The sequence below is a fragment of the Lolium rigidum genome, chromosome 1 (assembly GCF_022539505.1).
Source record: "Lolium rigidum isolate FL_2022 chromosome 1, APGP_CSIRO_Lrig_0.1, whole genome shotgun sequence".
Classification (NCBI taxonomy): domain Eukaryota; kingdom Viridiplantae; phylum Streptophyta; class Magnoliopsida; order Poales; family Poaceae; genus Lolium; species Lolium rigidum.
The window spans coordinates 185,406,926-185,429,983 of NC_061508.1; the positions used below are offsets into that span (position 1 = coordinate 185,406,926).

Below are 23,058 nucleotides of genomic sequence, written 5' to 3' on the forward strand. Positions count from 1 at the left end.
AGAGGCAGTGATGGTGTGTGCTACGGGCTGCCTGTGGTGATTCGGTGGAGTGAGGTGGAGTTCCGCAAAATCCGGGGAAATACAACGGACGGGCGAGAGGAGTGGAGTGCTGCCCGGGTAGAAGTGTTGATGTGAGCTGCCTGCAGAGGTGCGGAGCCAACTGTCTGCAGGCGTTCGGAGTGGTGGTGAATCTTGCAAAGTTCGGTGTGGTGGTGAAGGGAGCAGGTGGGTGAGGTGCGGTGCTTGTGGCTTGCGATGAAGAGGGAGAAGCAAAGGTGCTGATTTCTGCGTGTGCGAGTAGAGAACAGAGGAGAGACCTAAGCTGCGTGTGCAGCCAGAAGAAAGATCCAGAGGGGTCGAGAGATCTGCAAGAGTAGGTCAAATATAGCAGAGAAGAGAAGAAGCACATAAGCTGGTTGCAAGAGTAGGTCAAATATAGCAGAGAAGAGAAGAAGCACATAAGCTGGTTTGTTGGTGATTTTCAGCAATATTGATCAATGGGGGAGAATCAAACAATTGAGAAGCTACTTGAGAAAATGACTCAATTGCTCAAGGAGATTGAGAAGTTGAAACAATCAAGGGAGAGTGCGAAATTCCAAAACAAAGTGGAAAAACAAGCTGTCCTAGGAAATTGTGTGAATCTTGCACAAACAGAAGAAGCAATCTCAAGTCAGGCTCCTGCATTAAATGGAACTTGTTCAAATTGGATTCTCGATTCAGGAGCATCAGCACATGTCACGGGTAAGTGGAGTGAGTTTGCATCATATACTCCACATCCACCCATGCATAAAGAGACAATCCAAACAGCCGATGGAACTTATCAACTTCGTGAAAGGGGTCGGCACGGTGAAATGCACTCCGTCCATTACATTGTCTTCGGTATTATATGCTCCATCGTTTCCGGTGAGTTTGGTGTCTATGAGCTCTTTGGTTGATGATATTGATTGTCGAATAATTGCCGATCGATATAATTGTATAATTGAAGAGAGGAAGACTAGAAGGAGGCTTGGGATAGGTGTGAGACATAAGGGATTGTGGTACTTGGATAGAAGGGAAACCGATGAAGCGTTGTGCACTGCTCTCACAGTTGTTACCAATGATGATGAGGCAAGGTTGATACTCCAACATTGTTGATTGGGCCATATGTCCTTTGATACTATGAGTAAGATATTCCCTGAAGAAATGAAGAAGGTGGACAAAGAAAAACTTGTGTGTGATGCATGTGAGTTTGGAAAACACACCGGGACATCATATGTGAGTTGTGGACTCGCGGAGCACGTTGCCCTTTGTACTGATTCACTCGATGTATGGACTTCCCCGGTGGTCTCGTTAGCGGGATGAAGTATTTTGTCACCTTCATTGATTGCTACTCCCGAATGACTTGGATATATCTTCCGAAACATAAAAGTGAGGTGCTTACATGCTTCAAGGACTTCTATGCATATGTCCAAAATCGCTTCAACGCTAGTATTCAAATTATCAGGACAGATAATGGGACGGAGTATGTGAACAATGAATTTGGCAATTTTCTTTCCCAAAAAGGAATACTTCATCAAACTTCATGTCCCGATACTTCTCCACGTAATGGAGTAGCCGAAAGGAAGAATCGTCATCTGCTGGAGGTGGCTCGATCACTTATGTTTACCATGAATGTGCCCAAATTCTTGTGGAGTGAAGCGGTTATGATCGCTACTTATCTCATCAACCGGATGCCCTCAAGAGTGCTTGGGATGAAGACTCCATATGAAATGATCTATGGCCAAAATGAGTTCATCGTTCCGCCAAAGGTGTTTGGGTGTACTTGCTTTGTTAGAGACCATAGACCTTCGGTGGGAAAATTGGATCCTCGTGCTGTGAAGTGCATCTTCATTGGGTATACCCATCTGGACAAAAGGGCTACAAGTGTTGGAGCCCTAGTAAGCGGAGAACATTTGTTAGCATGGATATGACATTTAGAGAGTCTGAGCCGTTCTATGGAGAGAAGACGGACCTCAGCTCGTTGTTTGACTTTGACTCTCCTAGCACAATCGAAGCTAGTCGAGAGGGGGAGAGTGAATTTTTGAGGACAAAGGAACATGAACCATTCAGAGTTGTTGTTGGTTCAATTCCATCTCCTACGAGTGAAGAGAGATGGACAAAGCCAAATGAGGAAGAAAATCTAAGGGTGTCTACAAGGAGACAAGCTACAAGTGTAGAGAGATGGAGAAAGCCAAACGAGGAAGAGAACTTGAAAGTGTATACACGGAGAAAATCGCGAGCATGAGCGAGCAGCAACAACGAGTTCCCACGACAAGTGACACACGAGTGCATGGGGAGCAACATGTGCAACAACGAGGCTCCCACGACAAGTGACACACGAGTGCGGGGGAGCAACATGCTCCAACAGGTGTTGAAGCCGATGAATTGTCCGATGACGCGAGTCCATCTATTACGAGGGATTCAATGGACTTGCACATTGCCTTAAGAAAAGGAACCCGAGCTGCAGCTACAAAACCTCCAAATTGGTACCAGGAGTAGCATGACATTGCTAATTATGTATCACATGCATCTCTATCTACGAACTACAGGGCCTTCATCGCATCGTTGCAATCTGTGGTGATCCCAAGAGATTGGAAAGAAGCAAAACAAGACCCAAAGTGGTACGAGGCCATGTTGGAGGAAATGAAAGCTCTTGAGAAGAACAATACATGGGATCTTGTTACTCTTCCAGCTGGAAAACGTCCAGTTACTTGCAAATGGGTGTATTCCATGAAGCAATCCCCAGAAGGGAAAATAGAACGATACAAGGCAAGGTTGGTGGCAAGGGATTAGAGCATCCCCACTCGTTGGCGCTCCCCACGCCCAAATCCGGCGAAATTTTCGTCCGGATTGGAGGAAGATTTGGCGTGGGGAGTAGTAGTTTCCCAGCCGCGTGCCCAGGCGTAGTCGACGATGCGAATTCAAAAAACGGAAACTTGACAAACTACGGCTAAAAACGGGTGAATATAGACTAAATTTAATGATATTTATTACATTACGGGAGGAGTTCATACATAGAGGCCGAATTCGACTATATTTCGAATTCGGCTAGGGAAATTCAAACGCTAATTTTAAAACACGGCGCTCTACATGCCGAAATGACGGTAGAACACCGTGTAGTCGCCGCCGTCGTCGTCGGAGCCGTCGTCGTTGGCCTTCGGCCGCGCGGCCCGGGCTGCCGCTCGCCCTGGCCGGCGTCTCCCCGCCCCGGGGATGGCTTGTACCGGTCGTCGTCGGAGGACTCGAGGTCGACGACGGGGACAGCCGACGCCGGATGGAGGTGTCGCGAGACGGCGGTACCGCGCGACATCGTCGTTGGCGGTTGGAGCGGCGCGGGCGGCGAGTCGGCGTGCGGCGGCCGGGTCCGGCGGCCGCCGGCTGCGCCGCTCCGCCTCCTCGCGCTCCCGGTCGCGCTCGGCCCGATCCGGTGCGGCGTCGTCCGCGCGCTTCTCCTCCTCCATGTCGTGCGGCGACACGGCGATCGCCTCCGCCATCGCGGCGTCCTCGCGCGCTTCGCCTCCTCCTCGGCGAGGCGGCTTGCGGCGGCCTCTTTCTTCGTCTTCTTCCGGCCGCTCGCGGCGCGGAAGGCTGTTCTCGGATGACGCGGGCGCGCTGTCGCGCCCTCGGTCGCCGGCGGAGACGCCGGCTCCTTCTTGACGCGCACCGGCGTCGAAGGCGACGTCGCCTCCTCCTCTTCACCGGCGCCAAGGATGACCTTGACGCCGATCCGGAAGACGACGAGCCGGCAGCCATGCGCCGTGGCTGCCGGACGCTTCCCGACGGCGGCTCGCCGATGCCCTCGATGCCGATAGAGGGGGCATCGTGAGCACCGGGAAGTTGCCGCCCTCGATGTGCGCGAGGACGTTCGCCAACGTCCTTCCGGCGCGCTCCACCACCGTCGGCGGCCCGCGGCGTTGTTGCGCGCAGGCGGAGGCGGCGGGCCGTCGTAGGCCGCCAGCTCCCGCTCCCACCGCCGGAGGAAGTAGGAGTTCCACCGCGTGTAGTTCTCGGGGTGGTGGCGCGGGTCGGCACGCTCCTCGTCGGTCATCGTCATCCTCGCCTCCTCGATGGCGACGTCGAGGGCATGGCCCCGCGGCGGCGGCGGGATTGGAACGCCGCTAGCACTTAGCCGCCGGCCGCCTCCGGGAGGCCTCGTGTCCGGCGGGCGGGGGTACCCCGCTCGGTGGAGGAGGTGCCCCTCCCACGCGTGGAGCGACCGGCGGGGAAGCCGTTGTTGGCTGCGCCGTCGTCGTCGTAGAACGCCATCTTGAGAGTAGAGGGAGAGTGGAGGGAGAGTGGAGCACGGGGTACGCCTCGCGGTGAGCGGACCGGCGTATATAGGCGTGGGCGGCGCGGGGATTAAATGCCGCGTGGATTGCGACGCGTCCGCGGCGAGCGACCGGCGGCGGCCTTTAGTGCGCGCGGAAGACGATGCGTGCGCGGAAGACGACGACATTAACTCGCCGCGTGGCCGGCGAATGCGACCGGCGGCGAGGCTTTACGGCGCGCGGAAGACGATGCGATGAGGACGACGATCGGTTTCTCTCGCCGACAAGTTGGGGCCACCGGACGCGCGGAAGTTTCCTCGCCGTTTCGCGCGCTTTCGTTTCGTCCGGAGTCCCCGAGAGCTCCCGGGGGCCGAGGATGTCGTGGGATCGCCGGATGAATTTAGGCCCAAATCCGGACGAAAACGAGGAACCGGGGGCGCGACTGGGCCGAATTACGCCGTCCGGATGGAAAAAACGCTCGCCGGGGGCCTGTTCGGGGGGACGAGTGGAGATGCTCTTACAGTCAAACATATGGGATTGACTATGACGAGACCTTTGCGCCTGTTGCAAAGATGAGTACTATAAGAACTCTTATTTCTTGTGATGCTAACTTTGGTTGGCCCTTGCATCAGCTGGATGTCAAGAATGCTTTCTTGCATGGAGATCTCCGGGAAGAAGTTTATATGGACATTCCACCTGGCTTTAGTAACTCCAACACCCAGGGGAAGGTGTGCAGATTGAAGAAGTCTTTATACGGTCTCAAGCAGTCACCAAGGGCATGGTTTGATAGGTTCGGAGAGCCATGCGCAATATGGGTTACAAGCAATGTAATAGGGATCATACCGTGTTCTATAGGCATTCGGGGCGTCGTATTACCATCCTTGCGGTTTATGTGGATGACATTGTTATCACTTGGAGACGATAATGATGAAATAAGCCAGCTGAAGATGAGATTGAGCGAGAGAATTTGAGGTTAAGGATCTAGGACAACTCAAGTATTTCTTGGGTATTGAGATTGCGAGATCTCCTAAAGGAATAGTTATCTCTCAACGGAAATATGTGTTGGATCTACTCAATGAGACTCGGTATGCTTGGGTATCGGCTCGCTTCAACTCCTATTGAGCAAAATCACCAGCTATGTGCTCAGTCAGGAGATCCAGTTAATAGAGAGCGCTACCAACGGCTTGTTGGTCGACTTATCTATTTATGCCATACGAGACCTGATATATCTTATGCCGTGAGTGTGGTGAGTCGCTACATGCATGACCCAAGAAGTGGACATCTAGAGGCAGCTTATAGAATTTTACGCTATCTGAAAGGAAGTCCTGGAAAAGGTCTATGGTTCAAGGCCAATGGGCACTTGAGTGTGGAGGGATATTGTGACGCTGATTGGGCAAGTTGCCTTGATGACGGAAGGTCAACATCGGGCTTTTGTGTCTTCGTAGGAGGAAACTTGGTATCTTGGAGGAGCAAGAAGCGACATGTGGTCTCAAGATCAAGCTGCGAAGCGAGTATAGAGCAATGGCGGTGTGTTTGTGTGAGATGTTATGGATGAAAGGCCTCCTATCAGAATTGAAGCTACTACGGAGAGGACCATTGAATCTTTGGTGCAACAACAAGTCAGCAATAAACATTGCTAACAATCCCGTTCAGCATGACCGAACAAAGCATGTGGAAATAGATCGATTCTTCATTAAAGAACGGCTTGACGAAGGAACCTTGAAGTTAAGCCATGTAACCTCTAGAGAACAAATAGCAGATTGTCTAACCAAAGGATTAGGTAGTAAGGAATGTTTGTTGGCATGTAACAAGATGGGAATGATGGATACCCATCGCCCATCTTGAGGGGGAGTGTTGGAATCTAAGATTAGTGTAATAGTACTCTAGTAGAGTCTAGAATGCTCTAGGGGAATTGGAGATTAGTAGTAGTCTCCTAGGAAAGTCTAGAATATTCCAGTAGTGTGCTAGAATCTAAGTTAGTTTATTAGCAAAGTCTAGAATATTCTAGGGAGTGTTAGTATAGTAGTAGTGTCTAGACTATTCTAGTGTATGAGTTAACATGTAAGCCTAAGGTGAGCTATATATATGAGAGGGTGTGGAGGTCCAAGTGACCAACCCATCCACAATTTCCCCAAAATCCTACATTAAATTTTCTGTAACATGAGTGAATAAAAAACATTTTGTAAGACACGTCACTAACTTCTACATCTCTGCATTTATTAAGCGACGGTCAAAATAACATCATTTCAACATGCCCACTCTGTATTCCTGTATCAGAGTAATGTCAGTCATTTAAGATATCAACATACTGATTCTCTACTTGGACTCCTGTTTCGATCATAGATTTACATTGTTGCTACAGAAAACTTCAAAGATAGATGGAAGTTTAATAATGTGTACCAAATGAAAATCATGTGATCAATCTATATAGTCTGCAACCTCACAAAATAGTATACTTCGTACAAGCTGATGATCAGAACTGCAAGCATCCTAGAACGGCTTCTAGTGGCAGATAGAGTATAACAGTGTAACATTTTACTCGACTGAAAATAAAGGCTATGCTCATGAAACAAAAAAGTAGTTATAGGAAATCAAACCTTAGTGCTTGGGATCGTGATGCTAGAAGAGGTATAAGATTCAACTTGCTACCATCATGGCTGTACAATACATGACACCGCAGTGCTTGAATTCTCATTGTTTTTCTAAGATCCTTCACAGGAGGGACCTAAAACAGTTGAAAGTTGGGGGAAAAATAAGAACACCAAAATTTGTATAGAAGGTCAGAAAAATCAGGGAAATGGCAGATGAAAAGGGCATAAGAGATAGAAGACGAAACATACAGCCTCAGTATTCTTCACTTTAAATGAAATGCAGTAAGTGGATGAACATTCTTCATCTTCAATAACTACTTCTTGTCCACTCTGACTGTTGTTTTCTGCTGCCCAACGAATTAGTGTCTTCCTTAAACCTTCCCCTCCCCAACGGTATTCAATCTGAGAGTGATAATCAAGATCAATCATAAATGGAAGCTCGGTAGGGCTAAGCATGTCTTCCGAACTTGAAGATGGATAACAAAGATCACTGCCACTGCTGCATATGAAGGCATCAAATTCAGTAGTTTGTATGCCCCCAGATGTTAAAAAAGTAAGTATCTCTGATATTGCTCGAGATGTCGACAGTACAAAACCAACAGCACCAGATGATTTTTCTTTGCGTGAAGCCTCAAAAAGGTTTTTGATAATCTGAACCAAGTCAGCATTTTGCACAGAATCTACAGCAATAACAACAATGTGTTTTCTCCTCCGTAAAGATGGCCATTTATTGGAGCCTGTGGTGGCCTCAGCATTCTCATCAGACTCATCCTTTGTGCCCTCACTAACAGCATTTGAAAATTTTAGTACAGCATCCTCAAGGTTTCTTCTGGCATTGGTGGAATTTCGTTCAGTATTTATCTTGGTGCCTGCTTTTTCACTGTCCAAGGAAAGCTTCAAGTTAAGAGATATATCATGAACATCCCTCAAAGAATCGCCAGGTGAATCTGATTCAGAAACTTCAGTAGCATCATCGCTCCTTTGCCATCGTGGATGTCTAGGCTTCACCGTGCCAACCCGTGACAAATAGTTCTTGCAATGTTCAGGCCAAGAAAATCGATGGATATTATCCAGACCATTCTGACGGCATTGTGCCCACAAGTGCTTATCAGAAACAAGCTTATAAAGTGCCTCAGCAATATCATTTTGGTTGTGTGGATCAACAAGGATACCATTGTCAAGAACCTGAATAAAAAATGAAACCAAAACAAATCAACAACCAGAGTGCCACAAATTTAGTGCAAAATGTAAACCAAGATAGCGGAGCAGTACCCGGTGTATGTCGACAGGCCCACCATTTTGGGTAGCAACCATCGGTAGACCATAAGCAGCAGCCTGACAGGTAAGACGTAAAGATTGCATAAACATTATTTATCTACACAGAAAGTAACAACCAAGTGAAATGTTGAAGAAGTTACCTCGATCAAGGTGAGCCCAAATGGTTCAATATAAGCACAATTAATAAAAACCCCCTGAAAACAACAGGAACTGAAATTAGCATGTATTTATGTATGAAAATGGGAGTAGGTCATAAAGAAGCAGCAGAGTCAGTTTGTTGCTGCAGGTCAGCCAAGGCAAAATACAAGTTAAAAGGCCGAAAGCCTTTAAAAAATGACACAAGATATGCATGAGTAAACTAATACTGATAGGTAGTTAAACCATATCTACCAGCAAATCCATAGCATCCAATGATCAGTTGATTATGATCCCATGTCAGAGAATCCACTAGCACACTAATCTTAGAAATCCTACCGAAATATTTCAAAATATGAAGATAAACTATTCTACCTTTGTTCTTGCCGCCAAACGATAAATATCTGGAACTTCAGATTGCTTATGGTGCTTGGGGTATGCCACTTGGCCATATAGATCATATTTGTCAATTAACTTGAGTACTGAGGTCAAAACAGCTCCATTTGTGCTTGACATTTCATCAATAACATCACGGTTACCCATGATCAGTGTCTGCAGATAAAGAATAGTTATCAAGACTGAGAAGAGGAAGCGGTAGTTGGTGATAGAAGAAGATTATTACAAACTAAACGGCCAGAAAAACAGCAAAAAATAATTAAGGCAACAAGAAAAGTACACAGAACTGGCACATACAAGGTTTGCTAAATTTCTCAATCCAGGGTGTTCACCAAATGCCTTCACCAATGTAGTGATGTTCTTCTTGGGATCTGGCCGAGCAAGAGCGAGAATCATGGGCTTACGAGGGTTTGAGAAGAAACGCATTATCTGAAATTGTTTCAAATAGAACAGTAAGGTAAAACATAACATGTGATCTCAGTGGCGCGTCGACAATTAGTCCTGCATATCCTTAGGAGTAGGGTTGCAGAGCGGCGTCCGCAAACAGGCATCCTGAATCCCGCAAAACAAAAAATAATGCAAATAGAGGTGGGAATTGAAGATGATTTAAAGCATGGGTAGTGCAAAAAGTGATCCCGCATCCCGCCCCACTTGACAGCCTACTTAGGAGGGATAAAAGGAAAAGAACGCACATCAGCCCAAATAGGTGGATCCGGTGAACCTGAGCCAACTTCATTTGCTTCATCACCATCCAGGTCAACATCATGAGGCACAATATGGCTAAACTCCATGCCAGGAGGAATCGCCTGATAATAAAGCATTAAGCATAAACAATAGTAAAATAATGAAATGCATCAGAACAGGAAGGAATTCATGTAGATGGAGGACTCACAATCATACGAGGCATGTAACGACCATAGCAGCTGACACCACGCTTTGTTCTTGCTCTAAGTTTCCTCTCCATAGTTACATCAAATCCATTGTACAATCCCCATTGTTTCTCTATTTCTTGCCTAGTGCTTGTAATTACAATTTCAGATGCATCAAGACAAAGTTCCTCAGCTTCAATCCGTCGCATTATCTTGTATGTTGCATTTACTTCGTCCCTGGTTTGACGTCCTTGCTTCAAAAGTTGCTCTAATTTGTCTCTGCCAAGAGAATGACCTGTGAATACCATTGGGACATTGAGTGCCCCAGATAATAAAGCAGCAGAATCGCCTGCATCAGCATAGTGTCCGTGGATAACAACAGGCCATACTCGCCGTTCACGACCAACTTGTTCACCAAGAACCTTGGACATCTGCATGATATGGACAAGTGCACCATCAACAAATTCCTGTATGTGGGGCCAGAGCTGCTCTTTAGGTATATACTTTTCTCTTGGTCCAAAAGGTATCCTAACAATATAAGCACCACTGCTTTCACCCATGTCATCCCCAAGGTTCTCAGAATTTCTTGGACTCAGCATCTCTGTAGGTTCTCCGTAACTCCAGTCAACATCAGGTGCAGAAATCTGCCTTGTCAGCAGATCCACTCTGTATACTCCAGGTGTTTCACCTAATGCCCTAGCAAGCTCTACGACATATTTGACCTGCAGGTTATGGAACCAGTTAGTTCAACTCAAGCATCGGTGTCATATAGACCAACCTGTAATTCCTATATAGCAACTAGCAATAAGATAAAGAATAAGCATAACCTACCAGGAATGTAATAATTAGGCACAGATATGAAGTCATCAAGGACACAAACATGAAAATTAGGGAGACACATAAATACCTGACCGCCTGTATCTGAATCACGCCCAAGCTCCATATTCTCACCACGTATAAGACCATGAATACTGCATAAAAACAGAAAATGTCAAAATAAAAGCATACATGTAAACAATGTCCACCACAAGAAGTGAAAAGATATGCTCGATTTTATGTGTACAATCTACATGTAGGTCAAAAAATTGAACAGCACCTTGGTCCATTGGGCTACTAACCTTATAAAAGCACATATTCATCAATTATAACAACACGAAAAAAATGTATAACAAATCTACTGTTTGTAGTTAATTGAAGTAAAAAAAGTGCAAGCAATCGATTAGGTATCTAGGTTATTTTTTATGTGAACACTATAGAAAACAGTTCAAAAACAGCAAAGCGAAGAGGACAGAAAAACATAGTATGACTGTAATGGTTTTTTTTTCTCAAAAGTGCATTTGGGTGATTTGTATTAGGAGAAAGCATATAGATGGTGTGAGAGTAACAGCAAAACCCAAGAAATGAAAGAAAGTGAGCAAAGAAACAATGAAAGCAAACATAGGCTAGAAAAACTGAAGTATGGCTGCCATAGTTATGATATACATGAAGGAAAATGACAGAACAAGTGTAAGTACAATTCAACAAGGTGCATGGAGGATGAGTTCCAGGTAGTGGAGAACGGTCGTGCACAAGTGCAAGATTTGATCTCTCATTCAGCCTTCGATACAAATAGGGTTGCCACTGGGTACACGTTACACATAGCCAAATCCATACAGACCAGGTAAGAATGGGATACTCTCTTGAAAGAGTAAAGCTACTATTTATTTATAATAGACATCCCATACAAAATAAAGTAAGAACTCCACTTCTCGAATTTTCCATTACTCTTAAAGTGAAGTAGAAGTGAAGTACTTGAAATTTCAACCTCATGCTCCCAATGTAAACCTTCCACAAAATTGACTAAAATTGTGGCAGATGATTAAAGAGAAGGTACTTTATGTGTGGTAGGCAGTACATGTGTCCCGAAATAATTGACTTCGATTTGTCTAGTCGCATATATCTAGATGTGCTTTAGTGTGTAGATATATGCGAATCTAGACAAAACCAAGTCACATTTCTTGACGGAGGAAGTATTTAGAATATCAACATCATGTTACAATACAGTTTCGTGAAATCGATTGAAGTTTGTTGGAACGCGTGTAGAGGATATGATAAAGGGTGGCCTTTGGACACCTCCACCTCAAGACCGCCAAGTCCCCCAAGTGGACCAATGACTCGAGCTAGATCCAAGGCTCTCCAACATTAGGTGAACTCGCTCCTAGCTACGTGTGATTTCAACATTCCCTTGGATGGTATACTACTCAATGCCAACACCCTATGTGTCATCAGGTACAACCCCCAAGAACTACATTCATGGAGCCAAGTTATCGAAGATGAAGAAGAAGAGGATTAGAGAACACGGAAACTAGCAGATCTGTGAAAGCTCCGGTCTACAGACCTGCACACCCGACATGGTTGGTGACCGCTGAAGATGGCACCGACACCCACCGTCTCGACCACTGAAGCCCACCGATGCTGACACCGAAACGCCCGCGCACAGACCGACGTCCACCAAAACCTGGACTACTATGAAGAATGGGTGAAGGCTGACACCAGACTCAATGGCCACCGACCAAGTCGGTGTGGGAGTCAGTCCCACCGACTACCGGTGAAATGCCCAGAACTTTGTGTTGTTTTGGCCTAGAGCCATGTAATCTTACCCCTAATCTACCGGGCCCCTAGCACTATATAAGGGCACCCTCTTGGCTCAGATCTAGAGTTAGAAAAAATGAGAATAAACATGAACGTGTGCTCCTTCTTCCTCCCATGTGGGAACCCCTCCCCATAGACACAAATCTATTATATCAAGGCTCCCCCCCCCCCCCCACTGTGCCACCAGACACACGTCCGCCACCGAGGCCCCGCGGCGCCATACCGAAGACACCGCTCCACCTTAGGTCCCTTCCAGCCAGCACCTACTCCAAAAATGATGCCCCCATGAGGGTGAGCGGCGCCACGCGTCGCCATCATCCGATCCAGGATACCCAGATCTGGGGTTTCCCCCGAAGCAGACCGGGCGAGAAGACAAGAGCAGCAGCAACGATGCCTTCGACAAGGTAACGACGCAAAGGCTTTCACCGGCAGCCTTGCGCCGGCTAGAAGGCTACCAACCACGAGGTCGGTGCCACCACCATGTCCGATCCGCAACCCCGGAGGACTACAATTCTCTCTCATCCAGCGCCATCGACGCTGAAGAGCTCCCCTTCCATGCGTCTCCTGAGCTGAACCTGGGCTTGGGTTCCTGTGATCTGCCGCCCCAGTCGCTGCCACATGGAGCAGCCTCCTGGCCAGCAGGGCCAGGCCGACAAAATTTGGGGCCCTGTGCCGAAATTAAAAATAGGCCTAACGTGCCAAATAAAATGAAGCTGGTAGCTGGTTAATCTATTAGAGATAAGTAAGCTATTTAATTGATAATTAAGTACTGTATCACAAAAAAACACGCTAGCATAGTTGGTTAGCTCAACGTCTCAATCCATTTGCACTTGCTGGTCCTGAGATCGAATCTTGCTGTAACCATATAAATTTTTACCAGCTAAAACTATCTGCTGTAGGGTCAATGGGCCGAATTTGGGACCCCCAAAAAATCAGGGCCAGATTGGTCAGCGCCCCTTGCCGAGACTGCTGTCCCCCACGAAGCCGCGGCAGCGCCACCACGCCGCTGGGACAAGCAGCCACAGAACGAGGTTGCGCCACCAATCCAATCCACCACCACGCGCTGCTCATCCCAGCCACGCCATGGCTGTGAGGCGCTAGATCCCCGCCATCCCCTTCATCGGCCCCACGATCCATGTGCATCAACACCCTTAGAATTTAATGAAAAAACAACGGGAAGTTTATTGCACGTTGGCAAAGTGGAATTATCCACGAGATATGACCCGCACTAGCGAAATTTTGGTGGCTATATCAACTGGGTTACCCATACCCTGACCCGTGGCACCCTAGGTGTACTGTTATGACCGGGCTGGCCTGGCCTACAGCCGGAAGAGGCCCAGCAGCGATTCAACTTAAGGGCTTGGCCCAACTTATCTAGGGTTTTTATTAGCTGGACTATTATATAAACACTTGTAATGCTACGTATTGAGACAAGCAATAAATCATATTTGTTGCCGACTCCCTCAGGAGTCAGAACCCTAACCCTAGTCTCGTCCTTCCGCGCGATCACGGCGCCGACTCGCCGTCGAGCGCGCCCAGCCCCTCGCCATCCTTCCTTCCACCCATACAACCTACGACCTAGACCTGGTAGGATCCCAGCTCCTATCAATCTAGTATCAGCTTGCTCAGGCTCGATCATGTCTTCCGCCCTACCCACACCACAACCGCCGCCCCACCGACAACCTCCGCGGGCGCCGCGCCGCCCACCTCCGGGCCGTTCTCCTCCACCACTCTGACTCAGCCGCTCGACACCTCCGTCGTCCTCACCCCGGCGGAGCTCACGTCGGCAATCCGGGACCTCACCCAGGCGGTCGCGGGCATCTGCGCGTTCCTTGCGAGCCCCTACGGGCCGCCACTATGGGGTACTGTGGCCGCAGTTCCACCATTGCCGCAGCCATCCGTGGCACCCGGGCCGTCTCCTTCGGCCGCCGTCTCCAACCAGGGGCCTGCCGCGACGACTCATGGGGTGCCGATCAATCAGATCAGGTTCCCACCGTCACCGTCACCGCTTCCGGCCTGGCTCGCCGCGCCGGTGTACACGACGGCCCCCGGCCAGCCAACCGTGCTGCAGCCCCTAGCGTCGTCCTCGGCCTCGCCCTTCGGCGGCTTCGCGGGCTACGGCGACGCCGACGGCCACCCGTTCCAGGGGGGCCTCTGATGCCCACCTACTCGGCCCCATCCTCTTTGCTGCCCCATCACGAGTGGGCTTACACCGCCGCTCCTCACGGCCAGCAGCCGCCTCGCTTCACCAAGCTGGAGTTCGCCACCTACGACGGCACCGTCGACCCCCTGAACTGGCTCAACCAGTGTGACCAGTTTCTCCGGGGGCAGCGCACACTGGCGTCCAACCGCACGTGGATCGCCTCCTATCACCTCCGTGGTGCCCCACAGACATGGTATTACGCCCTTGAGCAGGACGAGGGCGGCATGCCCCCTTGGGAGCACTTCCGCGACCTCTGCCTACTCCGATTCAACCCCCCGATACGCAGGAGCCGGCTGGCCGAGTTGGGGCGCCTACCCTTCACCTCCTCGGTGCAGGACTTCGCCGACCGTTTCCAGACCCTGGCATGCCATGCGCCCGGCATCACGGCTCGCCAGCGTGCCGAGCTGTTCGTGGGTGGCCTTCCGGATCATATCCGTGTGGACGTGGAGCTGCGGGAACCCCAGGACTGCGCAGTCGGCCATGTACTACGCCCGCGCCTTCGAACAGCGAGCGCTGGCCATGCAGCAGGCCTTCCCGGCCAAAGGCGTGCGGCCTCCCCCCGCCCTGCGCCGACAGCCCCGGGCCAGGCGCGCCCGGCCCTGCCGCATGCAGGGCCCTCCGCCACGGCCACGATGAGGCTGTTCCGTCGGCTGACCACAGCCGAGCAGCTCGAGCGCCATCGTAAAGGACTGTGCTTCAACTGCGACGAGCCCTACGCACCAGGTCACGTGTGCCCACGCCTATTCTGCTTGGAGACTGTCGACGACGCGGACGTGGATGCTATCGCAGCGGAGCTCGAGGCCGACGCCACTGCGCAAGGGCCGGTCCAGGCCAAAGCCTTCGTCGTCTCCCTCCATGTTGTCTCCCTCCATGCGCTCGCAGGCATCCGGCGGGAGACCATGTTGTTGCTGGTGACGATCAACGGCGTGCGACTCATCGCACTGCTCGACTCGGGCTCCACGCATAACTTTATGTCCATGGCCACCATGCGCCGGTTGGGGCTACAGCCGTCCGACGCGGAGCAGCTCAGCGTGACCGTCGCCAACGGTGACCGCCTAGCCTGTCAGGGCATTGCTCGGGAGGTCCCCATCCTCATCAGCGACGAGCAACTTGGGCTACTTCGACTTCATCCTCGACGTCAACTTTCTTCGCACTCTATGGCCCATCCTCTGGGATTTCGACGCCCGGACACTGATCTTCTGGCGTCTGGACCGCTGCGTCCGGTGGGAGGGCGTTGGCGGTGCCTCCCCGGCGGCTCCTCGGCCCTAGCTGGTGGCGGCTGCCCTCGACGGAGAGCATCCCCTCCTGGCCGCCCTCGTGCAGCAGCACAACGACCTCTTCGACGGGCCGAAAGGCCTGCCGCTAGCCCGCCCCTGTGACCATCACATCCACCTCTGCCGGACACAGCCCGTGTGGCCGTACGGCCGTACCGCTACCCCCAGCTGCAGAAGGACGAGCTCGAACGCCAAGTTGCGATCATGCTCGCTCAGGGCATCATTCGGATTTCGACATCGCCCTTCTCCGCGCCGGTGCTCCTCCTGCGCAAGGCCGACGGCACGTGGCGCTTCTGCATCGACTACCGCGCCCTCAACGCCAGGACGTCCAAGGATAAGTTTCCCATCCCCGCCGTGGATGAGCTCTTGGACGAGTTACATGGGGCGCGTTTCTTCACCAAGCTCGACCTCCGCTCCGGCTATCATCAGGTGCGGATGCATCCGGACGATATCGCGAAGACGGCGTTCCGGACTCATCATGGCCACTTCAAGTTCTTGGTGATGCCTTTTGGCCTCTCCAATGCCCCGGCGACGTTCCAGGCATTGATGAACGACATGCTCAGCCCCTACTTGCGCCGCTTTGTGCTTGTTTTCTTTGATGACATTCTTATCTACAGTTCCTCTTGGGCGGAGCACCTTCAGCACGTGGCCATCATGTTCAACGAGCTTCGAGTGCATCATCTACACCTCAAGCGCTCGAAGTGCTCTTTCGGCACGACCTCCATCGCGTATCTGGTGTTAGTATCTCTAGCCTCACTTTCATGAAGAAGAGGATGACACTAGGAGAGTTGGGGCAATTTTCGTTGGTTTATTTCACACACATCTCATACAATGCCATGCCATACTGAGGGCACAGTGCTACAGATTTATAGCTGCTAGCCAGCCAGAATATGCTAGTCTAAAGATGCTAACTGCCAGTCCTTGATGCCTCTAAAAGCAGTCAAGGATCAGGGATGCTATCCTAACCACCTGTCCTTCACAAAGGACCATGTGTGTGCTGCAGTCCACAGGAACATGTGTGTGCTGCAGCAGCTCCACAAAGACCAAAATACAATGACTTATTCATCATCTGGGACATGTCATCTCGGTGGAGGGCGTCACGTTGGATGCTGACAAGGTCGCGGCGGTCGCGGCATGGCCAACGCCACAGTCACCTCGGGCCCTACGCCGTTTCCTGGGTCTCGCCGGCTACTACCGGAAATTCATCCAAGAATTCGGCCCCATCGACACGCCCCAAACACGCCTCCTGCGCCGCGACGCCTTCTCTTGGGACGCAGAGGCGGCCGAGGCGTTCCAGACCCTCAAGCAGGCCCTTACGACAGGGCCAGTCCTCCAGATGCCGTACCGCAGCACCAGTGGATCAGCAAGCTCTTTGGCTTTGACTTCATCGTCGAGTATCGTCTGGGCCGTCTCAACATGGTCGCCGATGCCCTGTCACGCCGCGACACTGAGGACGTCGCGGAGGACGCAGCCCCCGCGGGCGCGGTCTTTTGCATCCGCTCCGGGCCTTCCTTCGCCTTCATCAACGACATCCGCTGGGCCACCGCGACTGCCGCAGACGCCCAGACTCTACGGCAGCGGTTAGAGGCCGGCGAGCAAGAGATGCCTGGCTGATGGCCTGCGGCAAGTCCATTATCCTCACGGTGGTCGGCCGCTTCTCCAAGTATGCGCACTTTATCGCGCTCGGCCATCCGTATACAGCCGCATCCGTGGCGCAGGCCTTCTTCGACGGCATCGTCTGCCTCCACGGGCCTTCTTCGATCGTCAGCGGCCGTGATCCGGTGTTCACTGGTCATGTCTGGCGTGATCTCTTTCGGTTGGCGGGGGTGAAGCTGCGCCTGAGCACGGCGTTCCATCCTCAGACGGACGGTCAATCGAGGTGGAGGTGATTGCCTATGTATTTGCCCTGTGTTACAGGTGACCGTCCCCGTGCATGGGTGGATTGGCTGGCATGGGCAGAGTACTGCTACAAGACCTCCTATCACTCCGCCCTGCACACCTCTCCCTTTGAGGTGGTATATGGGCGTTCCCCTCCACCTATGCTACCCTTCGAGCCCGGGACGGCTTGGACCGAGGCAGCCGGTGACCTTCTCCGCACCAGAGATGAGATTCTAGCTGAGGTGCGCCAGCGTCTTCTCCAAGCCCAGCAAATGTCCAAGAAATACTACGACGCCCATCACCGCGAGGCGGAGTTTGCGGTGGGGGACTGGGTGTGGCTGCGCCTCCTGCACAGGACTACGCGGTCCCTGGACCCACGCGCCTAGCGCAAGCTGGGTCCTCGCTACGCGGGCCCCTTTCTCGTGCTGGAGCGCGTCGGCACGCTCGCATACCTTCTTCAGCTGCCGGCGGGCACTCGCATTCACGACGTCTTCCATGTGGGCTTGCTGAGGGCGTACTATGGGGAGCCGCAAGCAGTTCCGCCGGCACTGCCTCCAACCTCTGATGGACGTCTTCTTCTAGGCCCCGCCAAGGTGTTGAAGGCTCAGCAACGCTGAGGCGTTTGGCACCTGCTGGTCCAATGGGACGGCCTTCCTCTGGAGGACGCCACCTGTGAGCAGCTCAAGGAGTTCTGTCAGCAGTTTCCAGAATTCCAGCTCGAGGACGAGTTGTTTGCGCAGGCGCAGGCGGGGAGAAATGTTATGACCAGGCTGGCCTACAGCCAGAAGAGCCCAGCAGCGGTTCGACTTAAGGGCTTGCCCAACTTATCTATGGTTTTTATTAGCTGGACTATTATATGAACACTTGTAATGCTACGTATTGAGATAAGCAATAAATCATATTTGTTGCCGACTCCCTCAGGAGTCGGAACCCTAACCCTAGTCTCCTCCTCCTTCCGCGCGATCACAGCGCCGACTCGCCGTCGCGCGTGCCCAGCCCCTCGCCATCCTGCCTACCACCTATACAACCTACGACCTAGACCTGGTAGGATCCTAGCTCCTATCATGTACACAGATACTGGCATGTACAAAAGAGCAGTTCTATGCATTTTCAACTCCACGATATGTTGGTATGACATTATCCTTCAGAGTAGGTGGGTGAAACAAGGCTAGTATTGATGTGATAGGCCATATGCTACACGTGTACTAGTGGTGGGCTGGTCTAAGAACATCTCTAAAAGAGCCCGTAAACATGCGCCACTGAACTCGTGTTTACAGGTTGAAAAAGGTGTCGGCGCAGATCAGAATCCGTAAACTAAAACTGTAAAAAGCATATTCCTAAATATGCCACTGGACCCACATGTCAGATTTTTTTTTCTTTTTTCCTTGCCTCCTCCTTCTTCCTCCCGCCACCCTCTTGCAAGCATGGCGCCGCCCCACCTCAGCCCCGCCCCGCGCCGACCTGCCCCGTGCCCCGCCCCGGCCCCGGCCTGCCTCGTGTCGCCACGGCGCCGCCCAGGCCTGCTCCGCCTCGCCTCGCGCCGCCCCGGCCTGCTCCGTCCCGCCACTGCCTAGCCCCGCGCCGCCCGGCCAAGCCCAGCCCCGCGCCGACACTGCCCCGCCCGGTCCGCTCCGCCCCGGCCCCGGCCCCGGCCTGCCCCGCGTCGCCCTAGCCGGCCCCGCGCCCCGCCCTGGCCTGCCCTGCGCCGCCCTGCCTCGCCCCGGCCTACTCCTGCCCCGCCTCGGCCAGCCACGGCCCGCGCCGCCCCACGCGCAGCGAGCCCGCCCTCCCCGCGCCGACCCACGCCGTCGCAAGCTCGTCGGAATTTGGTTGGATTCCGGCGATTGTACCAGCGGAAGCAGTTGGTTGGATTCTGGCGACTGTACCAGCGGAAGCAGTTGGCTCGATCTGAAATTTCAGCGCCACGAGTAGAGGTTCGTGTTCAGTTCGCTCTAGCACCTACAAATACATGCCGAGTTGGGTTTTCGGGTGCGACCTGTAAATTTCTGAACTGATCTGCGCCGAACGTGTTTACGGTTACTCGCCATTTTCTGAACGGAACCCGTAAATTGGCAGTTATTATTCGGTTTTGGCCAGTTTACGGGCTGTGCTAGAGATGCTCTAACGCTGTTATTTTAAAGAAGGTTGCACTAACATACATTACATGTTGGAACGTCAAACCTCTATGTTTATAGCTATCAATTATGAAATGAAAAAGAAAAAAATGTTCAAAAAAGCTACAACAGTACACAGGAGTCGTTTGGGTCCACATATTTGGGTCCACGTATCGATCAAACAGACAGAAAATCAGACAAAAATGAAATCAAATTAAATAAATGACACAAGTAAAGCCGACCCAGCCCAATTAGCAGCTAGTCAACCACTTAAGCAGCTCCTTGTATTCTTGGAAGGAAAACCTAAAGCAGCACAGGCATCTCCAGAATCAACCCTACCTTCACACAACTCTCCCATTCTTGACTCTCGTCACCTCTCACCCTACCGTCCTTGACTGCTCCAGCTTGTGAAACCACAGCAACAAGCAATGGGACAGTAAGGGGTTAAGGGCAATGATACTCATTTGTTCTTCCTCTGTATTTTCACTGCAATTTTTAACTCTGATTGCTTTTTGCACATCAACAACAATGTGCAACAAATAGGGGCGAATCATAGCAATTTTTAACACCGATCTAGATTGATCATTCTGGACCAGAGCTCAACGATGGTTAGATCAAACCAGGTGAGGCAATTATGTTTCAAACAGCCATAATGCATTGGAAAGTCGCTGGTGATCATAATACCTACTTTACAAAAACAATGTAGGTGTCTTTATTTGAAGCCGTTATAACTGAACCACCTAAAAGCAAACATGCAGGAATAAAATAAGATTCATACCTTATTAGCACTATGTACAGTTTTTTATCTTTGTGCTGATTTGCCCACACCTCAATAGCATCAGTTGAACCTATCCTTGGCATTCGTCCCCTTGTGCTCTCATCGTGAACAGATGATCCGTTAATGTTTTCTCCTTTTTCTCCCTCAGATAGGTCCTCAGACAAATCAGCAGCAGCATCTCGACGAGCCTTCTCACGTTCAAGACGTTTCTTTGATAAACGGGAGGCTTCCTCGCCTTCAATCTGTATTACACAAATCAAGAAGGGAAATGATCAGGTAACATGATGTGCAACTGAAATGTTGGTGGAAACATGTGTAATGTGTTCATGATCATGTATACTTGGGGAATGAGAAGTGTTCAAAGTAGTTGTTGTTGGCAAAATCCTACATAAATTATATAGGTACCATGGCAGGGTTTTAATTTGGTTTTTTTAACTCCGGTGTACTTAGTATTTAGATAGTTCTAATGATGTGTTGAATAAGAGCACCATCGTTATGTCGGGTTATCCATATTAAGAGTTGCCGAGAAGAATAAACTGTTTTAGCTTACCAAAACGGCTCACAGTATTTAGTACTTCTGTCGCTTCAAAATTACATATGTTTCTTAAGGTGTGTTAAAGTTGTGTGCCTGGGTTATTTTTTCCTAGTTCCGCCTTGCAAGTAGGATTAATTATTCCATGCATGCAACTGATACTAACATGGCGGGCACTAGTTCGCCAACAGTCAGAGTATGACTTAGACAATTAGTCCAAATTCCAAAACATCTAAGCGCGGAAATTAATGGGTAAAATTATGTACTGTGGGGGCTGGCAAAAAAAAAACATTTGGCCCCTCCGCGTCGCTCCCTGCGGGCGACAGGCCCTAACCCCCGAGCAGCCGCCTCTCTCCGCCATCGGTGGCGCAGGCAGCCAGGCAAAGCCCAGGCGATGCCGGCGGCAGCGGAGCTGCTCTTCCCCATGCATTTGGAGGGGGAGGCGTGGGGACTTTTCCTTCGACGACGGTGCGCTTCGGCTCGGGAGGTTTCGATGGCAGCGGGGCGGCACACGGCGAAGCACTCTCAGCCCAGATCCAGGCCCTTTGGGAGCCATCTGGAGCTGGGCGCGGGCCGGGCTCGGGCGTAGAGCCAGACTGCTTCTGGCGGACGGTGGAGGTGGCTGGAGCGAAGGTTGGGTGAGGTGGAGGCGCGCGTCCAGCAGCATCCGCGGACGGGGGCTTCACGAGCATGGACTAGGTGAGTTGTGCTCGGCCGGGCCAAGAGGGAGCACAATGGAGCGTCCGGGGCAAGGTTGCGAGGGTCGGGAGAAATCTCTGTCGGGCTGGCCGACACCAACACGGTGACGACCGCGGGTGCCACCCTTCCTTTGAAGGGCGTTGGGTGAAGCCCGCCTCCCTTGTCCCTGTGCGTACATGGGGAAACCCTAGGACCAGTCCGGGTAGCAGTGTCGTCATCGTCGCATTCCTTCTTGAAGGTGTTGCTTGGTACGTGGCGTTTCAGAGTGCTAGGAGCGTGGTGGGAATTCTCCGGAGGGTGCAGCGGCTGTGGGACACCTTCCTTTTCGTCGATCCGACCTTTTCAACTTTCTTTCTCTTTTCTTTCTTTTATGCTTTCTCTTGGGCGTGCTTGCTGATGCCCAGCAGTTGTACCGTGTGGCGAAGCATATTTCGAGAAAAATTAAGTACTGGGCATGCAACAGTCAAAGCAAATCGAGGCAATAGCAACATTCTTATTTCACTAAGATATCCATCATATAGGATATACCTGCTTCTTCTTCCTAGCGAGGTTCCAGATCCTCCAGGACATGTTCTCCAGCCGCGTATTCCTCTCTTGCGGGCTTCTCATGGCCGACGTCTTAACAAAAAAAAAAAGAGTCCAGAATACATCACTAGAAGAAATAAACTTATAAACCTCAAAATGCCATGAGAACGCCACCGAAACTTGAGCAATTATCGAAAAGATGAGGAGCGATGGCAACGCTTACGCGGACCCAGGTCTTGTAGAGGTCCGTCTCGTCGAATCCGGAGATGACCTCCTCGACGAAGTAGCGCGCGGGGTTGAACCGGCCGCGCTCTCGGAGCATGAGTGACGACTTGTCCCGCTTCTCCCCGGCAGTGCCTCCACCAGCGCCCGGCCCATCATCGCCTCCGGCCACAGAGGCGGCCGAGATGTCCCCCGCGGTGCCGCCCGCGTCGAGGATGGCCTCCAGGTAGCTGTTGATCCAGTCGTTCCCCGCCATCGCGGTGCTCTCGGGAGACGAGGTGATGCGATGCGGCTTGGGGAAATTGGGAGGTGGGTGGGGGATCGGAGCAGAGAGTTCTGGGAGGAAGGAGAGGGAATCGGTGGCAGTGCCAACGAATGTTTAATAGGCTTTCCAAAGCTGGTTAAAACGGGAATCCACTGAACATACACCGCAGTACCGTGGAGGGAAAGGTATATTCCCTTCCCGTAGTCTCCGGCTCACGCACTTTTCGTCACCGTGCGCCACGTTGCGTCTTGCCGAGGCAGCTGTTTCAACGCGTCTCTTCAGTAGAGGCGCCAAATCCTGGTGCCCTCAAACGGCTTTATTTTTATTTATTTTTTGAGAAATAAAAGCAGCCGCTTATATACATGTGTATACACTCACCCTT

At 51.3% G+C, this 23,058-nt stretch overlaps 1 protein-coding gene across 3 annotated transcripts in view; it reads right to left on the minus strand.

Moving 5' to 3' along the window:
• Positions 1-22,804, minus strand: part of LOC124686073 (probable sucrose-phosphate synthase 4) — a 41,946-nt gene extending 19,142 nt beyond the window's left edge. For all 3 annotated transcript variants that reach the window (XR_006997709.1, XM_047220077.1, XM_047220084.1), the window contains exons 1-12: positions 22,413-22,804; positions 22,193-22,282; positions 20,434-20,675; positions 10,463-10,526; positions 9,579-10,277; positions 9,379-9,492; positions 8,984-9,115; positions 8,666-8,842; positions 8,296-8,349; positions 8,150-8,212; positions 7,127-8,062; positions 6,884-7,011 (exon numbers count right to left, since the gene is read on the minus strand). Coding sequence is in view for 2 of the 3 variants with exons in the window: in XM_047220077.1 (XP_047076033.1) it covers positions 6,884-7,011; positions 7,127-8,062; positions 8,150-8,212; positions 8,296-8,349; positions 8,666-8,842; positions 8,984-9,115; positions 9,379-9,492; positions 9,579-10,277; positions 10,463-10,526; positions 20,434-20,675; positions 22,193-22,282; positions 22,413-22,667 (2,954 nt within the window). In the remaining variant the exon portion in view is untranslated. The remainder of the gene's footprint in view (positions 1-6,883; positions 7,012-7,126; positions 8,063-8,149; positions 8,213-8,295; positions 8,350-8,665; positions 8,843-8,983; positions 9,116-9,378; positions 9,493-9,578; positions 10,278-10,462; positions 10,527-20,433; positions 20,676-22,192; positions 22,283-22,412) is intronic.
• Between the last annotated feature and the right edge of the window lie 254 nt (positions 22,805-23,058).